At 38.1% G+C, this 19,203-nt stretch overlaps 3 protein-coding genes and 1 long non-coding RNA gene across 4 annotated transcripts; 3 read left to right on the plus strand and 1 right to left on the minus strand.

Moving 5' to 3' along the window:
* The first annotated feature begins 1,052 nt into the window (after positions 1–1,052).
* LOC136237108 (N-terminal kinase-like protein) lies at positions 1,053–7,966 on the plus strand. The gene is made up of 15 exons (XM_066027394.1): positions 1,053–1,214; positions 1,262–1,321; positions 1,379–1,459; positions 1,515–1,622; positions 1,758–1,981; positions 2,054–2,144; positions 2,196–2,351; positions 2,410–2,568; positions 3,674–3,895; positions 4,071–4,412; positions 4,893–4,971; positions 5,108–5,367; positions 5,770–6,144; positions 7,115–7,151; positions 7,683–7,966. Exons 1-15 carry the CDS (start codon positions 1,074–1,076, stop codon positions 7,889–7,891), a joined length of 2,544 nt encoding a protein of 847 aa, XP_065883466.1. The 5' UTR covers positions 1,053–1,073; the 3' UTR covers positions 7,892–7,966.
* Positions 7,967–8,725: 759 nt separating this feature from the next.
* On the plus strand, positions 8,726–11,052 carry LOC136268063 (probable RNA-binding protein EIF1AD). The gene is made up of 5 exons (XM_066063293.1): positions 8,726–8,958; positions 9,112–9,220; positions 10,236–10,344; positions 10,676–10,747; positions 10,803–11,052. Exons 1-5 carry the CDS (start codon positions 8,872–8,874, stop codon positions 10,936–10,938), a joined length of 513 nt encoding a protein of 170 aa, XP_065919365.1. The 5' UTR covers positions 8,726–8,871; the 3' UTR covers positions 10,939–11,052.
* LOC136268064 (uncharacterized) lies at positions 10,902–11,558 on the minus strand. Its single transcript, XR_010706861.1, has 3 exons — positions 11,427–11,558; positions 11,191–11,316; positions 10,902–11,141 (listed from the first exon to the last, which is right to left on the minus strand). It is a non-coding gene; the product is annotated as an uncharacterized lncRNA (long non-coding RNA).
* Positions 11,417–19,016, plus strand: LOC136268062 (protein phosphatase 1 regulatory subunit 37-like). Its single transcript, XM_066063292.1, has 13 exons — positions 11,417–11,569; positions 11,869–12,240; positions 12,692–12,789; positions 12,902–13,048; positions 13,229–13,348; positions 14,201–14,351; positions 15,193–15,338; positions 15,628–15,747; positions 15,867–16,008; positions 16,076–16,242; positions 16,667–17,534; positions 18,501–18,569; positions 18,815–19,016. Exons 2-13 carry the CDS (start codon positions 11,883–11,885, stop codon positions 18,892–18,894), a joined length of 2,466 nt encoding a protein of 821 aa, XP_065919364.1. The 5' UTR covers positions 11,417–11,569; positions 11,869–11,882; the 3' UTR covers positions 18,895–19,016.
* Positions 19,017–19,203: the final 187 nt, after the last annotated feature.

Raw genomic sequence — 19,203 nt, forward strand, 5'->3', positions numbered from 1 at the left:
GGATTTGCCTGATATATATATGCCCAAACCCAATCTCGAGTGGCCATGGTATAAGTATAATATATATGACTCGTGCAGGTATGCTCACCTAAATTAAGTGAAGGATAGGGGTGGGGAATAAAAGTAATAAAAATATCGATACCAGAATGTCCGATACCTTGGTAGCTATCAAGTAGCTACTTTTTATGAAGAATTGGAAATTTCAATACCTGGTGATCACGTGATATTTTGCTTACATTGTGCATGAAAAAAAACTTTAGCTACGCAAATTCCTGAAGACTTGCCTGCCACTAAACTAGATGAATCTCACCCTAGTAGTTCATCTGATGAAAAAGCACACAGCACCCTCTACATGTACATCAATGACATATTGAGGAGTGATGACTTCTCGTTGCCAGCTCAACACTTGCTCCATTGCCTCTCCATTGTAGGGTCAATTCCTCTACCACAATTTTACATCGATGAAATCGACAAATTGATCACAGAAGCAATAACCACTAAGAATGAAGAATGCAGACAGCTTGAGGATTTATTCTTGAGCCGGCCACTTGTCAACTAAGGTGGAGTTATTAGAAACCACTAGTTTATCATAAGGATTTCAATCCTCAGAGTGTAGATCCCACCAATCTTCATTCTGGCCCAACTTGACTGACTGATTCATGGTTTTGATGCTATTCACTCAAACTTGAAACAGACAAAGTAGTATCATCATGTATGTACAACATGCTTTAGAGAATGTGTTGACTGGGAATAGTACAATGTCCATTATCTAGCTTCACATACATTATGGTGTTGTGTAATGAGTTGTTTGATGCCGTGTTTGTGTTACTGCCAAACGTTATAATTCAGTATGCTCGGTCAGTGCCGCCTTGTAAATCACAGAAAGTGTCAAGTTGAAATTGAGAATTGCAAAATGCTATGAAAATCTTTAATATGATTGTCTCTTTGTATATAAACATACACGAATACACCTAATAGAACATACAATTGTTTCACAGTATCTATTTATAAATATTTCTAAATGAGTTAAGTAATTAAAAATTTGTGAAATGATGATGCGTATTAATTGAAAGATGTTCTCTAAAGCATTTGCTGTCATCAGTAACGTTATCGGACAAGGAAGTGGTAAAGATCTCCCGTACGAGACTACAGATGAGAGCTACTCTTGTTTAAGTGGCAAGACAATCTGGGAAGTGAAGAAAGCGAAGAGAAAGGTTCGTTATCAGACACCTGTATTCATTATTTTTCACTGGCTGCACAGAACAATGGAGAGGTCGTAACAGTTTTTGTGTTTGATTTTACGAATAAATCTGAAGATGAGGTAAGCACTAAGGGTTTCACAAAGTCAACGGTGTGTTATTTAAAACACTTTCAATAGATTAAATTGGCTAGAAGTGCCTTCATGCGTTTTAAGACACTACGCCATCCAAACGTACTGAGGTTCATAGATGGAGTAGAGGTATAATTACAGATCTCATTGCTATCATTAAATGTGACCTGTTTCATTTGGGTAGTTACCTACATCACTACATATGATAACTGAAGAGGCTATCCCACTACAAGTCTCAGTGGAGAGCAGTAAAAGTGACTTTACCGTCTCATGGGGAATCCATCAAATATTGGTAAGTTTCTTTTGTCCAGTTTAAATATTTTTAAAAAAATCACATGTGCAGACATACATACATACATACTTACATACTATAGGTTTAAAAATTCTCCGTAGTGTTACTAGTATTCCTCGTGTTTTTTCCTCTTAGAAAGCCATCACATTTCTTAACATTGATTGTGGTCTGGTGCACAGAAATCTTTGTCATTCGTCAGTGTTCGTGGATGCAGCAGGGGAATGGAAATTGGGCGGTATGGAGTTTGTGTGGGAGTTCTCCGAAGACACTTTACCATCATCTAAACTGCTACGAGAGCTTAGCAAATACAATCCTCCAGAACTAGCTAATGAAACGAGAGGCAAGAAAATAACAAAATGGTGCGAGTGCATGCGTGTCTCTATGTGTGCATGTGCTTGGTTGTAGTACACAATTGTAATTTCCTTATACAGGTCAACGGACATGTGGGGCTTAGGATGTCTAATACATGAGGTGTTCAATGGTACTCTCACACAGCCATCTTCTCTAAGAAACACGTCAAAGGTAAGTAATTTGATATAGATGTTGTGTTTCATCTTGGCCTTTTCATACTAGATTCCTAATTCACTAATTCCAGCATTCTGTCAGTTGGTTGGTGCTAACCCCAAGTCACGACCAAATCCGTCAGCCCTATTAGATGAACTTAAAAAACAGGGTGGTTACTTGTCCAACCAGTTTGTTAGCATCAACTTAAGTATTGAAGAAGTTCAGGCCAGTAAAATGTGTTGGTACTATAAGGAAGCTTGTAATATAATATTTCAATACACAGATCATGGAGGCTTCTCAAAGAAATCTGTTCTTTAAAGAGTTGGACAAACATTTAGACTCATTCCCTGAAAACTTTTGTAAGAAGAAAATTCTTCCACAGTTGATAAATGCTTTTGAATTTGGTGGTGCAGGATCAAGTGTACTGTCTCCCTTGTTTAAGGTGACTGTTCTATTAGAGTAATTTAGTCATTAATTATACTGTAAATCTTGAGTGGGTACCTATGGTAGTCCATTATAGTGGTGCCATGACTAGTGTATTGTCAGTATTGTTTTTTGGTGAAGCTACTGTGAGCTTACTGACTGCTCTATTAGAATGGCCATGTCTGGCCCTGATGTGTGGGTCCAATGCTGGCAACATTATACAAATTTTAAACCATTTATTGACAGAGCAAAACTTTGGTGAATTTGAGAGAAAATTTAAAATTCTATTGCGTTTATAAGTTTGACTAAACAAAATCACAAGTTTCCAGATACTGTATAGCTAGTGATACATACTGTGTAGTACGGATCCTGTGTATCATGGAGATTTGGGCTTTCCTGCCCAATAATGTCACTTAAACCATCCTCACTTTTCCTTAATGACAGCTTAGTAATATTGTTTAGGCATAATCAGCCCAAACATTCCTTCGCCAAAACACTTTCAGTAAGTTTCTATGGAATTTTTAATTTTTCTACCTACTGACTAATTAACTGTGATGCCTCCAGCCAAGTATTACTCGGCTATTGTTATGTGGGCTTGATTTCTTCACTGCTTGACATCATTTAGTCCTGAGATGTGCCTTTTTTCCACCGCAACTGCCACAATGCATGCTTCATGGACTTACCTTTGTATCCTCCAGTGTTGATTCACAAGTAACATGTCATGACTTTTTTGTAGCTATCACAAAAATCAGCACATATAATCCCTACTTCAGTCATGGCTATGCTATTGGCAGGTTTTAAATGTGTACTACCAGATGTCCCATCTTGTTTCATTGCAGCTCAATTGTTTGTGATTGAAATGTGTGTGATGACACATGAAGTATGTTATACTGACTTTACACTTACTGATTGTTCTATTAGAATAATCACAATGGAATAAATATTTATATAATTATGTGAGGGCTTATTTAGAACTAGTAAATAGTCTCAACTGAAGCAATGAATAAGAAAATGTCAACAAGGGTAGCTGTGTAATTGTTTTCTAAAATTGCATTTATAAAATGTTTTGTTTCTTAATTCACTGACTGTTCTATTAGAGTATTTCATTGATTTTATCCTCACAGCTGGGTAAACTATTGGAAGGTGAAGAGTACCAACGTAAAATAGTGCCGTGTGTTGTGAAACTGTTTTCATCAACTGATCGTGCCACTCGGATCAACCTGCTTCAACAACTTGATCAGTTTGTGGATCATCTTCAACCATCGACTGTAAATGACCAGATCTTTCCACACGTCTCCACTGGATTTTCAGACACTCTACCAGCCATGAGAGAGCAAACCATCAAAGTAAGTCCTATCCCAGTGTTTCATTTAAATATCAATTATGCACTGAAATATACAATTACAAATACTGCTCTGTGTCTCTAGTATTTCATAGAAATTAACTTTTATGTACAGTAGAATCTATTTAGTGTCTGCAATCACAAATTACATAAATACACACACGGTATATTTTTCATAGGCCATGTTGTTGTTAGCTCCTAAGCTCGATGAAAAGACACTTAATACTCAACTACTTCGTCATCTTGCTAAATGCCAAGTAGATGAAAAGGAAGGGATCCGCACTAACACCACAGTATGTCTGGGAAGGATAGCTCCCTATCTCAGTCCATCCACCAGGAGTAAAGTGCTTGTGTCAGCATTCCTTCGTGCTCTAAAGGATCCATTTCCTCCTGCACGAGTCACCAGCCTGAAATCAATGGTAGCCACTCAGGAATATTACAGTAGTGTAGATGTTGCAGCTAAACTGTTGCCAATGCTGTGTGCTACTCTTGTGGACAGGGATAAGAGTGTACGAGATCAGGTGAGCTAGGAGTTCTATCTGCATTCAGTCAGGACAATAGTACAATTTATCGTGTAAAAATTCCTACAGTGGAGCCCCAAAAAGGTTGAGTAGTGTAAAGTCTAGGCAAATGCTTCCAAGTACATGCTGGATTGATCGAACACCCTCTGTTTGGACTTTTGGGGCTATACTGTTGTGTTCTTAATCACTCTTTAGTGACGTAAATGTGTACACACATTTGAGATCTTGAAATGATCTCAATAATGTTCTTATGATTATGTAACTTATTTTGGGCCCCATTTGACTTGGCCACTATAATGAGGTGGTTTTGCAAACAAATGGGACAAGTGTCATCGTTATAGTCTTGTGTTGCCATGTTTAATTTTAATAACAATTAATCCCAAGTAGTATTGACTCCACAAGTTAACTTTTGTACCACATTCTTGTTACAGCAAACGAATACGTACAGGTACCATGTGATGACGTTTTGTTGTTTAATAGGCGTTCACTGTTGTTAGACTGTTTGTTGAAAAGTTGGAAAAGATATCCGAAGACCCTGAATCCCAGAGAGCTGCAGAAGGTAATGTCATAGTTGGATTCTATTTCTGTCTGTGCCAGTACTCATATATATGCGCGTACACACGCACACACACACACACACACGCACACCATGACGCAGTCATACATGCCTGATATTTTTTTATGTTCTTATTAAGGCTCATCCAAGGCCAGTTCATGGTTGGGATGGGCCAGCAGCAGCATCACCTCCTCATACACATCTAACAAGACCACTAGCAACACCTCTACAACTAGTGCCACACCCTCAGCTACTACAAGCAGTGAGCAGTCAGCTCAACAACCACAACCCACAATCAATAATAATAGTAAACACCAAGAGGTTAAAATGGTGGAAGAGACAAGTGAACAAGATGAGGATGAGGATCGTTGGGAAGATGGAGGATGGGGGGAAGATGAGGTGAATTGAACTAGGTAGTAGCTAAAATGTGGAGTAGGCAAAGAGACCTATTACTAGCACTACCCAATTGAATACAGTGGAGCCTGTCACTTGAGAACACTTGCATGCATAATCCAGACACTTAGTTAAGGTCCTAAATTACCTCTTAGTTCCTGAAAAATCAGGATCACCTTGAGAATCAGGACATTGTTGATTGGTCCCAAGATCTCCATATTATGCAGATAGCTTTCATTGTACTGTCCTCAAATCTTACAGTGAAATATATACAAACAAAGGCAACAGATATCTCAGTAAGCCTGCCACTAAACTGGGAGTGTTCATTATAAAAGGTTCTGCCATATGACAAGATTTTGTTGAAATCTTAGTATATTTGTGGGTATTTTATGTTTCTTGTATTTGCAGGAAATCCAGAAAGACAGCACAACTGCAGGTAGTTGGGATGATGAATGGGCTAATTTTGAAGGAGACACATCACATGATGCTACAAACACCTCCAGAACTGTTGGTCAAAAACTAAAAGCCACAAGTGATCCTTTTGCTGAACTACAATCAAAGAACACTAAAAAGAATGATAGGGATAAAACTCAGGAGGAGCCAAGTTGGGAAGACTTTCTTAGCTCCACTGTGCCATCAGATAATACACCACGTTATGAACGTAAACAAGCAACTCCACCTTTAGTGAAAGCATCATTATTTGACAAACCATCAGAAACTAATAACAAATGGGGTAATTCAGGATGGGATGATGACGGATTTGGTGACTGGGGGCAAGAAAATGTAAGTGGAATACTTGTATTGGAATAGAGGCCATTAGAGGATGTTTGTAATAGAACACAAGGTATTGTATTTATCAGACTACCTGGTTAGCATTGGATGAAGTAGCTAGCACTATCAATTTCTATATTCAAATGTTGATAGTAGGGCTGAACACAAATACACTACTAGCTACTTGTAGCTGTACCTATGTGACATGTTTTATGCCAGTGTTTATAACTTTTTCAAGTAACAGTAATGATTCACACACTGTATTAAAGTACCAGTGTAAATTTCTCGACAAACAGCTAGTGTTTAGAATTCACTCTGTTATGTGCCACCATTTGTAACCCTTTACAAATAATTGTGTACTCACTTTGTGGGACCAACTATAGTATGTTCACGTTGAGCTGAATCCTGAAAAACAGCTAAAAATTAGAAGTGGATTTTTTCTCAACAGAGTTAACATTTCAGCCAACCGAATGATTGTTGGTAACAGCAAAGGTGTCAACAACAGACATGTACAGTTTGGCTCCATTTCAAGTTCAGGAAAGGGCTTTAATGAACAATGTACTTATATGGCTTCCCCATAGGAAATGTATTGTGAAAATTTTGATTGGCTGTAAATATTATGTCAAACACTTGAACAAAAAGATTTTGAAATATTTTTAGCGGGTCAAGCAGTACTACAAATGAGCCAAATTTCAAGATCGTGTGTAATTGCATCCATGAGTTATTAAATGTTTTTGAGGATTCAGCTCAACGTGAACATACTATAGCTGTTTCCATGTTTAAAAGCTTTATACAAAGTCTGGTTGACTTACACGAGTGCCTGCTACACTATATACTACATGATTGTTCACAGATTTGTAACAACCAATGTCAGTCTGTTTGGACAACATTAATATTTGTAAACTTGCTATTTGTCTCACTCAGTTGTAGTAAATTTGTTTTACAATTTTTAATCTCATATGGTTGTCTTTTGTATGTGTAGGTGGTCACAACAACACACAAAACTGACATGAAAAAAGGTAAACAGTGGAAGTTAATCATATATCTCCCTAACCTGAGGCCAGAGGAAGTTGTCATATTGTGGGGCCAAGCATAGCACCAGGAGTTAACACTTTGCTAGGTTGTGGCATGGATATATGATACGTCCTTGGCATCAATCTGCGGTGTCAAAGATGATATTTCTTTAAAGATCACGATGACATATGACAGACCTCCTCTGACCTGAGGCTAGGGTGTTAATAACAAATTTATGGGTGATGGTAAAAAATGCACATTTCTGTCGTGTTACAAAACACTTCTGTTGTGTTACAAAACACTTCTGTTTATTGACACTACATAAAAGTGGGAAAAGACAGTGTGCACATGGTTCATGACATCCCCAGCAGCCACCCATGCACTTGATCATACAATGGACCAAGCATACAGAGGCTGGGGATGAGTCTAGTTCATAATCACCCAAATAGTGTATAGAAGAATTTATTTAGTCTGGTAAATTCATCACACTAATATGTCATCTGCTGACAAATTTGCCTGCTTCTTTTCTCATACAGAAAATATACAGACAAGTGAAGACACAGGTTGGGAGGTGGAAGGCTGGGATGACTTTGAAGCTGAGCCCAAACCTGACACTAGCAATAGAGACGCTGATAGAAAGAAAATACAAGAGGAAAGACGGTTAAAACAACAGCAAGCACGACAAAAGAGATCAGCTGGACTAGGAGCTAAATCATCAGGACTGGGTGGAGTAAAGAAAGATTAACACCATGCAACACACAATGACACATTCTACAACTAATTCAGAATTTTTTTTACAGAATTAAATTATTTGAAATGACCTTGCTACAACCAAGAGTAAATAATGACTCTTGCTACATCATATTTGTTGATGTTCCTATCTAGATGATCTTAGGGCTCAATCCGGTATAATCGGCATGCTGAATTGCAAAGGCCACATCAAGTGGCCTAACCTAGTACTGCTATGGTAACAGCCTGTTCAATGTTTAGTCACTGAGCCTCATAGCTACCAAAACTTTTCAAAGCTTGAGCTTTTAAAATTAGGATTCAGTAAAATAAACTATGCCCACTAATTATTGATTAGGAATTGGTAAGAAATAGTGTCTTTGTCACATTACATACTGTAGAAAATCATGAAAATGTATCTATCGATTTAGTAAATACATTACGACACACATCCATTGTGCATAAACCGTGTTATTACAACTGATGTCTAAAGTTTGTGATAGTTTCCTCACAGGAACGCATCGCACCACTCCTTGAGACAAGTGTAGCAGTCGCCGGACTGTTTGGAATTAGCGCCGCTCGTTTGATTTAACCAGTCCTTGAATAACTCCTCGTTCTTCTTCAGCACTAAAAACTGTCCCAAGACAACGTACGCCTTGTCGAAGCCTTTCTCTGCTAATTTCCCTCCGAGTACCGGTCCAATTCCCGCCAAATCTGTTACAGGCTTGTCCCCCATCGGCTCTGATATAAAATTACGATGTTTCTGTGAAGTACTCATATTCGAAAGCTGCTCAAATCGAAACAAGATTTAAACTACAAGGCCACCCAACGTTCACGTGATCCTTACTTTTAAAATGATTCCACGTGGCCCTCCAAGCGAAACAATAAGAATTCGTAACTAACTTCGTCTAGTCATTACTGTACCTCGTACTGTACACCATGGTACATAGCTGAAGCTGCGACTGATCGGCTTTTTATGAGGTGTAACGTACTTTTGGCATGTCCAAAGCTACGAAAAAGAAACATGTTACTCGCGAAGTGCTGGAAGACCTGGTAACACCTGGCGAGGGCCAGCAGATCGTAAAGGTGATCATAAAATAATGTTCGTCACATCCTTTGTATCTGCACACTCACTCCTTTCTCTTTGTTAAAAAGGGGTACTTGTCATAAATTTAATTTTTATAAATGTAGCACCCCTCAAAGAATGAAGTCCAGTTTTTATTCATTTTGCTTTCGTAGGTTATTGGGGGCCGTGGAAACAACCTTCACGAGGTGCAGTCAGCAAATGGAGAGTGTTTTCTGTGTAGTATGCCAACTAAATTCCGCCGAAATGTTTGGATCAAAAGAGGTGAAGACAAGTCATGTAACATATTGCAGAGGAATAGTTCTCCATATAAGTTTATTGTGTGCATGCGGTGTACAGTGCAACCATTGATAATAGAGTAAAATTTTATGTACTCTATTATCTATGGTACAACCCATCTCTATTCCTGACACTTTTGGACTATGATGAATAAATTTCAGTGGTCTAAATGTGCGTACACTAACACAAATGGGACTGCAGACAAGTATCCTGCTTATCAAGGTGTTGACCTAATTTCACTTTAGAAACAGTCTAGAGCAGAGGAGGTTGGACATGATTTAAGCGCCCCTAAAACAAATTATGTGAAACTAGTTTTATTGAAGAGGTTTATACATCGATCTCAGTTTAATGCGGTAAAGTATCATTGTTCTGATTATAGAATACGTACATGAGAAGTTCTACACCAAACCGCAACTTATCCAATCACCAAGCACTTTTACTAAACAAAGTACATCACCTTGAAGCTTACGTGAAGCACCATCCGAATATCTAATCAACCCCAACCAACCCCATCGTTTTTCAAATTTGTATTGTGACTATTGAGGGTCACATGAAATACCAAATAAAACAACACAATTAAGGGCAATATATTTATGTGGCGCATAGAGCACATCCAACCTGCTCTGAGTCTAGAGGAAACTTGGTACAGTTATTTTTAAAAAATGGCAATTTTACATAATACAACCTGACATTAATTTGTTAGTGCAGAAAATTGTGTATTTACTTTTTAAAGTTTCCTTCTGTTCTATGGATAGGTTACTGTATAGCCTAAATATTTCGAGGGACAAATTTGAGGTTGTGAGTAATGTTGGTTAAAAATTTTTTTGCTGACACTCCCAAAATGAGGTCTAAATATTTCAAGGATAAAGTTTTTGCTGGTAACCCCCAAAACCACAAAATCAGCAAAATAAATAAATAAAATCCCCCTCGAAATACTTTGGCTATATGGTAAGTGGCAATTGTTAAAAAGTATTATCCAGCCTTGTTTATCCACATGCAGGAGATTATGTGATAGTTGAAACAATAGCCGAGGGACACAAGGTTACTGCTGAAATCATCCATATACTCTATCCAGTTCAAATAAAGCATCTTAAAGAGCAAAAACTATGGTAAGTCGTATTTAACAAGTATAAGGAACCACAACTGAAGTAGGGATTAAATGTCCACTAGCATATACCTTCTGTATGCACAAATAATGAGTGTTTTCCAACATGTATCATAAAAGACCAAACCTTTCTCCCAATGCTTTCCTAGTTAAGAAGCAAGGTTGTGAATGCAGCTACTAGAAGATGATCAGCACCACATGACAGAGTTTTCACTACAGTAGTAACTAGACAAAATTTTTCTACCCCATATAATCAAGAGTGTAATGCAGTTTTTGCTTTTTTGTACTTGAGAGTTTGTCACTGAGTTGTCTGAATGTATATGACTTTATTACAGGCCAATGGCATTTGATTCTCCTAGTGAGAAAACACCTGGAGCCAATGCAACAGAAACAGCACAAGCACTACAGTAAGTCATCACAAGTACCTACTATCTAGTGATTGTTTATATACTCTAAATTAAGGAAAGATTCACAATTAACAACAGATAGTGAACAAGACAGTGATGATGATTTATTTGTAAACACAAATCGGCCTCCACCCATAGAAATATATGACAGTGATTCTAGCGATGAAGATGACTCTCAAACAACAACTTAATGTGTTGTTATAGATGGATAATTAGTAATTGTACAGTAATAAATATTGTTCATAAGCTATTCTTTCTTTTTCAATGTACCAGTTGCCATGCAACCAATGGCATATATAGACACACCTATTCCAATGAAAGACAAAGTCAGAGCTCCTCTGTACATCAACATGTCACTCATGCCCCGCTTCAGATGTACTGGTGTACTGTTAGCCTGGAACAATATTACAATATGTCTAGTCAATATCGTGCATAACGTGTACCTGAAACAGTTTCTGGAATCGTGATATATTGTTTGGTTGCTGCACGACTCGATCTCTAAAAAAATTTCCTGCTTCTTCAGAAGGTGGGATGAATTTGGGCGCACTCGTCTTGGCAGTACTAAATGTCTAAAACGAACACAGATAAGAGATATTCTTTTAATTTGTTGCGGTGTGGTTTAATTAGAACACACAATGGTTTTCATGCTTAACGCTTCCTTTTATCTTTCACATCTCACCTTTGCGTCAAACCTGGTGTTAAAATTCGCTGTTTTACCAGCTACCTTTTCGAAAACATTTCTGGAGGTCATCCCGGGCTGAACGTACACAAAACTTTGTGATCACGTGCATCGAAAGGGGAGAGGTTGAGCGAAAGATGAAGGTTAGTTTATGCGTTATAGTTATGTGTGGCGTGTCTTTACTGTTGTATGGTATAGTAAAATGTTAGTGAGTTGATAGTTAATGGAAAAGCTGGATTAGAAAGACGGGAGAATAGAATTTGTGATGGTTTCCTTGACCGTTTTAAGTCTGTTCTTGTTATCAATATGGAGATTAGGTTATGTTAGAAGCAGTTAACAGTTAGGAAACTAGGGAGGTTGATTTATAAGGTTGTTGATGGTTATGTTTGCTGCGCTTTAAATAGACTCACAGATTTTTGCCACTTGCACTATCTCTGTGTAGGTAGTTTTCAGCTAATGGAGTTTGGATGTTCTCCAGATATTGAATCAACATTTGTTAAGTATAATTCAAGTAGTAATAGGACTGGGGAGTTCCCGGAATGCTGTACTAGATACCAGCAGAAAATATTTACAAAGAAGAGAGAAAAACTGGAGGAAAAAACTCGTCAAAAACTTGCAGCAAGACGTGCTAGCCCACCGCGACAAATGGCAACAATTGATGAAGTAATGAGCGACAAGCACTTAGCCACAAAAGACGACTTGAAAAGAATTTCAGACATGGAGACAACTCTCGTAGATGATGGAAGCAGGCATGTCCATTTTGGAGATGAAATTGTCACCCAAGAGTTTCCATTTGCTCGACTAAACAGCATTGGTAAGTTGAAAGTGAATAGATTTTTTTTATTTTACAAAAGAGATGTCAATGTTGTATATGTGAAGCTAAGGAAAAGGCCGTTCACCATTTTATAGCAGTAAGTTGACATGTTATAGGAGTAAGTTGACATGTTATAGGACCCAACAAGTGAAGTATATTGTGTTCCATTTCGCTGGATTTACGCTTTGGAAGCTATTTATCTGCACATGTTAGTGTGTGTGTGTGGGGTGGGGGGAGGGGCTTAGGGTGTCCGCACCATCACCTGGCACAGCCTACCTTTGTTGGTACCAATGGCTGTTCCCCAGGAAGGTCCGTGTGCACTAACCCATAGCACCTGAATAGTATGCACAGGCAGACCCACTGCCCTTGGGAGGCATGACCATATTCAAAAGTAGTTTGTGTACGTGTGTGTGACTAGTTGTATGTCATTACGCATTACGATACCATTCAGACCCTAATGAATCAGCAATGGATATGATTGAAGCATACAAGAGAGAATGCGCCAACATGAGGATCAAGCCTATTAGTAAATTACTAGAGCAGCTAGCGGTAAGTATATACATTAGTTGATGGGTTTTATTATAATTGTTTTAGATATTGTTACTTGTTGACTTCCTATTTATCTAGTAATTTGTTATTTAGTTCATGCTTTATCATGCAGAGGTTAGATCAAGTATCAACACCAATTGACACATTAGACCTTAAGAATGTTCGGTTAGAGAATCGGAGCTGTGAAGCTTTAGAGGCAGTTCTCAGTCGTATGCACATGACTACCATTGATCTGGAGAGGACTGGCCTAGACGATGATGTGAGTACATTTTATAATACCTGTTTGTGTATGTGCACGCACGTTTAGTGCGTATTCATTTGTTTTAAAAGTTGTGAATTTTTTCCCCTTTTTCGTGGGAGCTACAGTGTAATGTAGACTTTGAACTTACTGCACTACCATAGTGATGATAATGCTATTAATGTGTTTATTTTTGTACAGGGTATGATAGCTCTCTGTGAGATGGTGGAGTTCTATGAGTGTGCCTCCCGCCTGAACTTTGCTGGCAGCTCCAAACTGAAGCCAAGAGCATGGTTTTGTCTGGGCAAGATGCTTAAGAAAGTAATGCATAACATAAAAATTATATGTACGCAATATCATAACTGAATAAGGTTTGACGAATCAGCATGTTAGGTGGTCAAATTGCAAGTTAAAATGTATTTTAGTATCCATCAAATTTTATTTCAAATACTGTGTGTGTGTGTGTGTGTGTGTGGTTGTTTATATTGTATCTAGCTGGGGTTATGCACATAGCACTGAGAAAGCATGAATGTTAAAATTGTATGTTAAAAAATGGTCTACATATTTTAGCAGTATTCTTCCAAAATAGGTAAATCCTATGGCTCACATGAACCATATTGTACCTCTTTTAATAAACAACTGAGTACCAATCGAAAGCTTTTCTTATGCTAAAATCAATGGTGTAATCAACCCCGATGGTTTGACTTCAATATACATGATCTATTGGAGACTTTGTCACATGATAAACAACTTGATGTACGAAACAGAGGATAAGCAGCCACCAGAGAAGAGAGCATTGCTAATAATGAAGTAAAGAGTGTCCTGGGAACTTTAATCCTTCAATAACTGCTGTTTATAAGAAGTCTTAAGTCTTACAAGCACATGCAGTGGTTTGGAACTCCACAGTACACGCTTTTTGACCACAAAATTCTGCTATCAAATTAACTCCTTATAAGAGCTTTTTTGTGGTGGTGTATAGAGGTGATAAATACAGTTGACATTGATGTTATAATCACTTGAGGACACCTAGACACACATAATTATATCCCTTAGTACTATATGCTATATGGAAAATCAGGGACTCCTTGTTATATAATCAGCACACTATTAGTGATTGTGTGCCCATGTTACTAAGGTCCACTATTATTTTTTTTTGTTTCCATTGTGATTCAGGTAGACTTTATTGAGATGGTAGATGTAAGATATTGTGCATTGGATGAGCAAGGGTTGACATCAATGCTTAGAGCACTCAGAGCTAACTGTACACTACGCACACTTCACTTGGAAGGGAACAATTTGACTGGAAAAGGAGTATTTATTTTAAGTGAGTATGTGCGTGTGTATGCCACATTTCATAAACAATGAAAGGTATGCAGGCTAAGTGATACAGGCTAAGTGATAATTATCTCATGGTATCTGTTTAAGTATATATTAAAGCATTGCCACGAGTGCTTCACCAAGTGCTTTATTAGCATCAAGGTCAAGCGCCGAGTGCTTTATTTTTCATATAGCACGAGCAAAGCAATACTTTAAATGATTTATGGAACTTGCTAGTCATGTAGCTTCACCATACACTAGGACTTGTAATTAACACGCATTGCATGAATTATTAGCAGCCTGAATGTACACAAACTAGTTTAAGAAAGTAATTCACGCGTAGTTCACCATAGTTTGGCATAGTAGACGTTCATTGCGTATTTTGGCAGGTTTTGGTCACAACCCACAATCAATTCTATTGTGACACATGGTGAAGTATTTCTGTGATATCTCCAGAGGACTTGTCCGTTTACATTAACAAACATAACAGCAACGTTACCTTCTCCCACCCATCATTGATATGTCTATAAAAGCAATCCAGTGGTAGAACTTGTATCGGCTGGGGTGATTGACCACTCAGCGTGGCATATCAGCCTTCACCTGCTTGGGTGATTAGTCGTACTGGTGTGAGCACCACAAGCTATTAGCTGCATGCTTTATTGTACCGCAAAGAGTGCTTTATTCGTACAATAAAGCATTCTTTGTGGGCAATAAAGCACTGTTTGTCCTAAAATGTACTTTATGATATTTAAAGTACACTTTTTCCTTTGATCTCACCCATGCAAAGTTCTATAAGTCCACATTAATTTTATTCTCCTGTATAATTATATGTCTCTCAACTCATACAGTGGCTGCCATGAAATTTAATGAGAACCTGAAGGACCTGTATCTAGGCAGTAACCACATTGCCCCTGAGGACTGTCAGAACATCGGCAACATTTTGCGTACCAACCACACCCTCACCACATTGGATCTCCGTGACAACAGCATTCAGGTGTTTGTTTATTTGTTTTTGTATTGTAACACATTTTTACTGGATATTACTTGAAACTATATTCAGGAGAACTAATTACACACCAAATTTTCTCCTGCCAAAATAAACATGGAATGTACCTCTAATAATTAAAGTCAGTTACATATTCATCTCTTGTCTGCTTAGGGCAAGTTCATAGAATTCATACTCGACCTCTATGATTTTTTTGGTTAACATATACTTGATTCGACTGAATACTGATACCTTTTATTGCTGTAAATGTTTAAGTATGCTTTATTACTCCTTACAGAATGCTGGACTACGATGTGTGTGTGCTGGCATAGCTGAACAACAAACTGGACTGTTTACATTAAACTTGGCCACTAATAATATAACGCCTGAAGGCATGCATCATATTGCAGTGATGTTGGTATGTGTAGTCTGTGGGCATAGTGTGTTTGTGTATGTGTGTTCGTGTGTACGTATGTGCGTGCATATGTGTGTAGTGTGTGCTGGTCTGGTCCATTAGTATGGTTATGCTTATCCCAGCCATGTACAAAGAGCCTTCAGGATATTAATTTGTCAAACAACAGAGTTGGAGATTATGGTGTCATGATGGCTAAGTTGAGTCTGCTAGCAAACAGATCACTTCTGAAGTTGACTCTGTGTAATACACGTATCACATGCGAAGGTACAGACATGCACACTGCATTATACACACACTACTCCACATGTATACAACACAATATTTTTGGTAGGAGCAATAGCATTGGCTGAATTTGTGGCCGAAAGCAAGATGTTAGAACAACTGGATTTGAGGGACAATGACATCCGCATTGCTGGTCTGATGGCACTCTCTCTAGCACACAAGATGAACTACAAACTTGTCCGATTGTCCATGCCGCGCACCATCAGAATAGAACCAGTAAGTTGTCTTTTTAAAATCATGTAAAGCACACATGCAAAGGTATTGTATGAGAAGCAAGTACTCAAAGCAAAATAATTTTGCAAAATGAAATGGGGTTAGCGATGTACATATTGACATGTGTTTAAGGGAAAAGGTAGGAGAGTATGGTTTGAGTTTAAGTGGTAGCATGTATAAACCCATCATATTTTTTTACTTCTATCTTTTGTGTGAAGGACTTTTAGCAACAATGTTGTTGTTGTATGTTTTCCTCTAACATTTATTTGGATGTTCCCTGCACTGTATTTGCTATGTATTTAATATTACATGCTTGATTAATGAAATACCCATTGTTGTTGTAAATACACTTTTAACTACTCACAAATAACCAGAAGAACTTTCAGTTTCCTTTTTTTTCTCTTTTGTTGCATGTTGTTGCACACAGCGAGACAAGGACATGGCAAAGAGCTTGATAGACAACATTGAAGAGTACACAACCCGCAACATCAAAGAAGCACAACAAAGACGTAAGAAGCAGGAAGAGGATGCTGCAGCTGCTGCCGCTGCTGCTGAAGCAGAAAAGGAAGAATTGCCGCCAAAAACTGAAGCGGAATTAGAAGAGGAAAGAAAATTGATAAGTGCATTAGCAGATAAATCGTCTGAAGCAACTGAAGACCCCTTTAGTGCTGACATTGTTGATCAGCAAGATACCACTCCTGGAAAAACTTTAGAGAAAGCTTTAGACTCTTTAATGCTCATCAACCAACAGACAGAGTTGGCAAATGATGATGAAGAGAGTCAAGAGACATCTCCGAATGATGAATCATCAATAGAATCATCAACACAGCAGCAACAGCAGCCACTAAATATTGATTTGCTTTCAGACAACAGTAACACGGATGTCACACCTCCATTATTGGGACTTGCCCCCGCTCTGTCTAATCCCATCAGAACTGGTACAGCAGATTCACCAACGCTGCCCGACTTAGTTGGAGAATCGCCACCAAAGAATAACCATTCAGTACTAAATATATCACAGGACACAACCATTCCAACACAACAAAGTGGCAATAATAATAGTAGTAGTAGTGAGGTTTTTACAAGGCCGGATTTGATGTCAGGTGATCTCTTGAGCAATGCCGCTGAGATGCCACTGGACATTGCAACAAATGTCAGTTATCCTCCACTAGATTTGTTGGGTGGAGATGAGGGCACTGGACAATTGGTTGATGTGACACAGGGGACCCCGGATGATTCACTGCTAGACCTTGGAACAGAAATAGCAGTGTCAACTAATGCAACTCCAACCCCTGGTGCGTGTGTGTGTACGTGTGTGTGTTAGTGTGTGTGTGTGTGTGTGTGTGTGTGTGTGTGTGTGTGTGTGTGTGTGTGTGTGTGTGCGTGCTTGTGTGTGTGTGCGTGCGTGCTTGTGTGTGTGTACACGTGTGCTTGTGTGTGTGTGTGTGTGTGTGCTTGTGTGTCTAATTACGTGTGTATATGTGACCGGATCTGCGAAAACACGACACAATAGCGCAAGCCAAAATTTCCAGTATAAAGCATTGAAAACAATGGGTGAATGTTTGGTGTATTATTGAAAAAATTCCATAATTTTTTTTAATGCCTCTTTCTTAGTGAATGAAGCAAGGGACTAACAATAATAACCTGGATATCATCTTATTCACTTAGTCATGAGGAGTTGGCAAATCTTTTGTTTCATTGCAGTAGACCCAAGGATATGCAAATTATGAGCATTTGTTTACGTCACGTCAAAGTAATCGTACGCAATCAATTTTTCTTCACGATTTTCACCTTTGTATGCAGTGAAGAAAGGTGATAGAAGGACAAACTTACCCATGAAATGATTCCCCTATCCATGGCGAACACAATGGTGAAAAGTTCAGCCCAGTACGTCAATCCATTCGTAAGTTACGACAGTAAGTGCCTGTAAATTATTTTCCCTATACTTGCTGTATAAATTGATTTTTCTGTTGTTGCTACTTTGTAGGGCTATAACTCTAAACGTTATTGGCATATGAGTTGAAACTTTGCCAGAAGGTACACTTGGCTAAGTAGATTAAAAATATTTAATAAACAGAAATTAGAAAAATGTGCTATTGTGTTGGGTTTTCGCAGATCCGGTCACATATGTAAAGTGTGAGTGAATGTTGAATCTGCACATGTGTGTACGTATACACTGCATGACCAGTATTATCACTGTTTGAAATATGCTAATATTGTATATACACATTGTCTCATTCATCTGATTGTCTTACACACAGATGTGTCTCAAGTCAGTGAGTCTCAACACAGTGGATTAAGTGTAGATTTAGTGGATGGACTTAAAACAAGTATGCAACCTTGAATGCACTGTACATTCTATAGCTAGTAAACAGCAAGTTTTGAATCCTTTGTGCAGCCTTGAAGTTACAAATTCACAACTTGAAAATTTGACCCCAGCTTTTGAGGACCAACCATTGGTGGAATTTTTTATGTCTTTAATATCCCAATAAAATATTTCTCAATACCTTGCATGTAATTTTCACCAATTTGAATTTATTGATATTTTACTTACAAATATGTGTTTTCCTTGTAGATGTATTTGGCGCAGATTATACAGATAGTAGTAGTAGGAATAATGAAACAGATGCCCCAACAGGCAATAGACCTTTGTAGTGTTGCTATAGTATTGACGTATGTTCTAATTCTTTAATGTATTGAATAATTGTTATAATTTTGTACTTTCTGGTGAATGTTCTTTTGACAGACTGTTATACATTACATTGTATTTGACAAGATGCTAGTCCATTCCTTCTCGCGGCCAGTTAAAGACCTTGGTGATATTCTTTCGACCGTAATTGTTTTGTGTGTGCTTGTCAATGTTCTTTATGTTCATCACTTTCCAGCCAATTTCAGCCGAAGTGGTTGCAGGATAGTTGCATGGTTTAGGTTGCAAGTTCTGTTGAAGGTCAGCTATTAACTCGC

Source organism: Dysidea avara, chromosome 10, assembly GCF_963678975.1.
Source record: "Dysidea avara chromosome 10, odDysAvar1.4, whole genome shotgun sequence".
Taxonomy (NCBI): domain Eukaryota; kingdom Metazoa; phylum Porifera; class Demospongiae; order Dictyoceratida; family Dysideidae; genus Dysidea; species Dysidea avara.

Excerpts from the sequence above, each read along its gene's own strand:
- LOC136268062 (XM_066063292.1), top strand. The coding sequence starts at position 11,883 with ATGGAGTTTGGATGTTCTCCAGATATTGAATCAACATTTGTTAAGTAT. Across the intron at positions 12,241-12,691 it reads TGCTCGACTAAACAGCATTG|ACCCTAATGAATCAGCAATG; the intron begins GTAAGTTGAAAG and ends GATACCATTCAG. Across the intron at positions 15,339-15,627 it reads TCCGTGACAACAGCATTCAG|AATGCTGGACTACGATGTGT; the intron begins GTGTTTGTTTAT and ends TACTCCTTACAG.
- LOC136237108 (XM_066027394.1), top strand. The coding sequence starts at position 1,074 with ATGTTCTCTAAAGCATTTGCTGTCATCAGTAACGTTATCGGACAAGGA. Across the intron at positions 1,215-1,261 it reads TGAAGAAAGCGAAGAGAAAG|AACAATGGAGAGGTCGTAAC; the intron begins GTTCGTTATCAG and ends CTGGCTGCACAG. Across the intron at positions 1,982-2,053 it reads GGCAAGAAAATAACAAAATG|GTCAACGGACATGTGGGGCT; the intron begins GTGCGAGTGCAT and ends TTCCTTATACAG.
- LOC136268063 (XM_066063293.1), top strand. The coding sequence starts at position 8,872 with ATGTCCAAAGCTACGAAAAAGAAACATGTTACTCGCGAAGTGCTGGAA. Across the intron at positions 9,221-10,235 it reads AAATGTTTGGATCAAAAGAG|GAGATTATGTGATAGTTGAA; the intron begins GTGAAGACAAGT and ends ATCCACATGCAG. Across the intron at positions 10,345-10,675 it reads CTTAAAGAGCAAAAACTATG|GCCAATGGCATTTGATTCTC; the intron begins GTAAGTCGTATT and ends ACTTTATTACAG.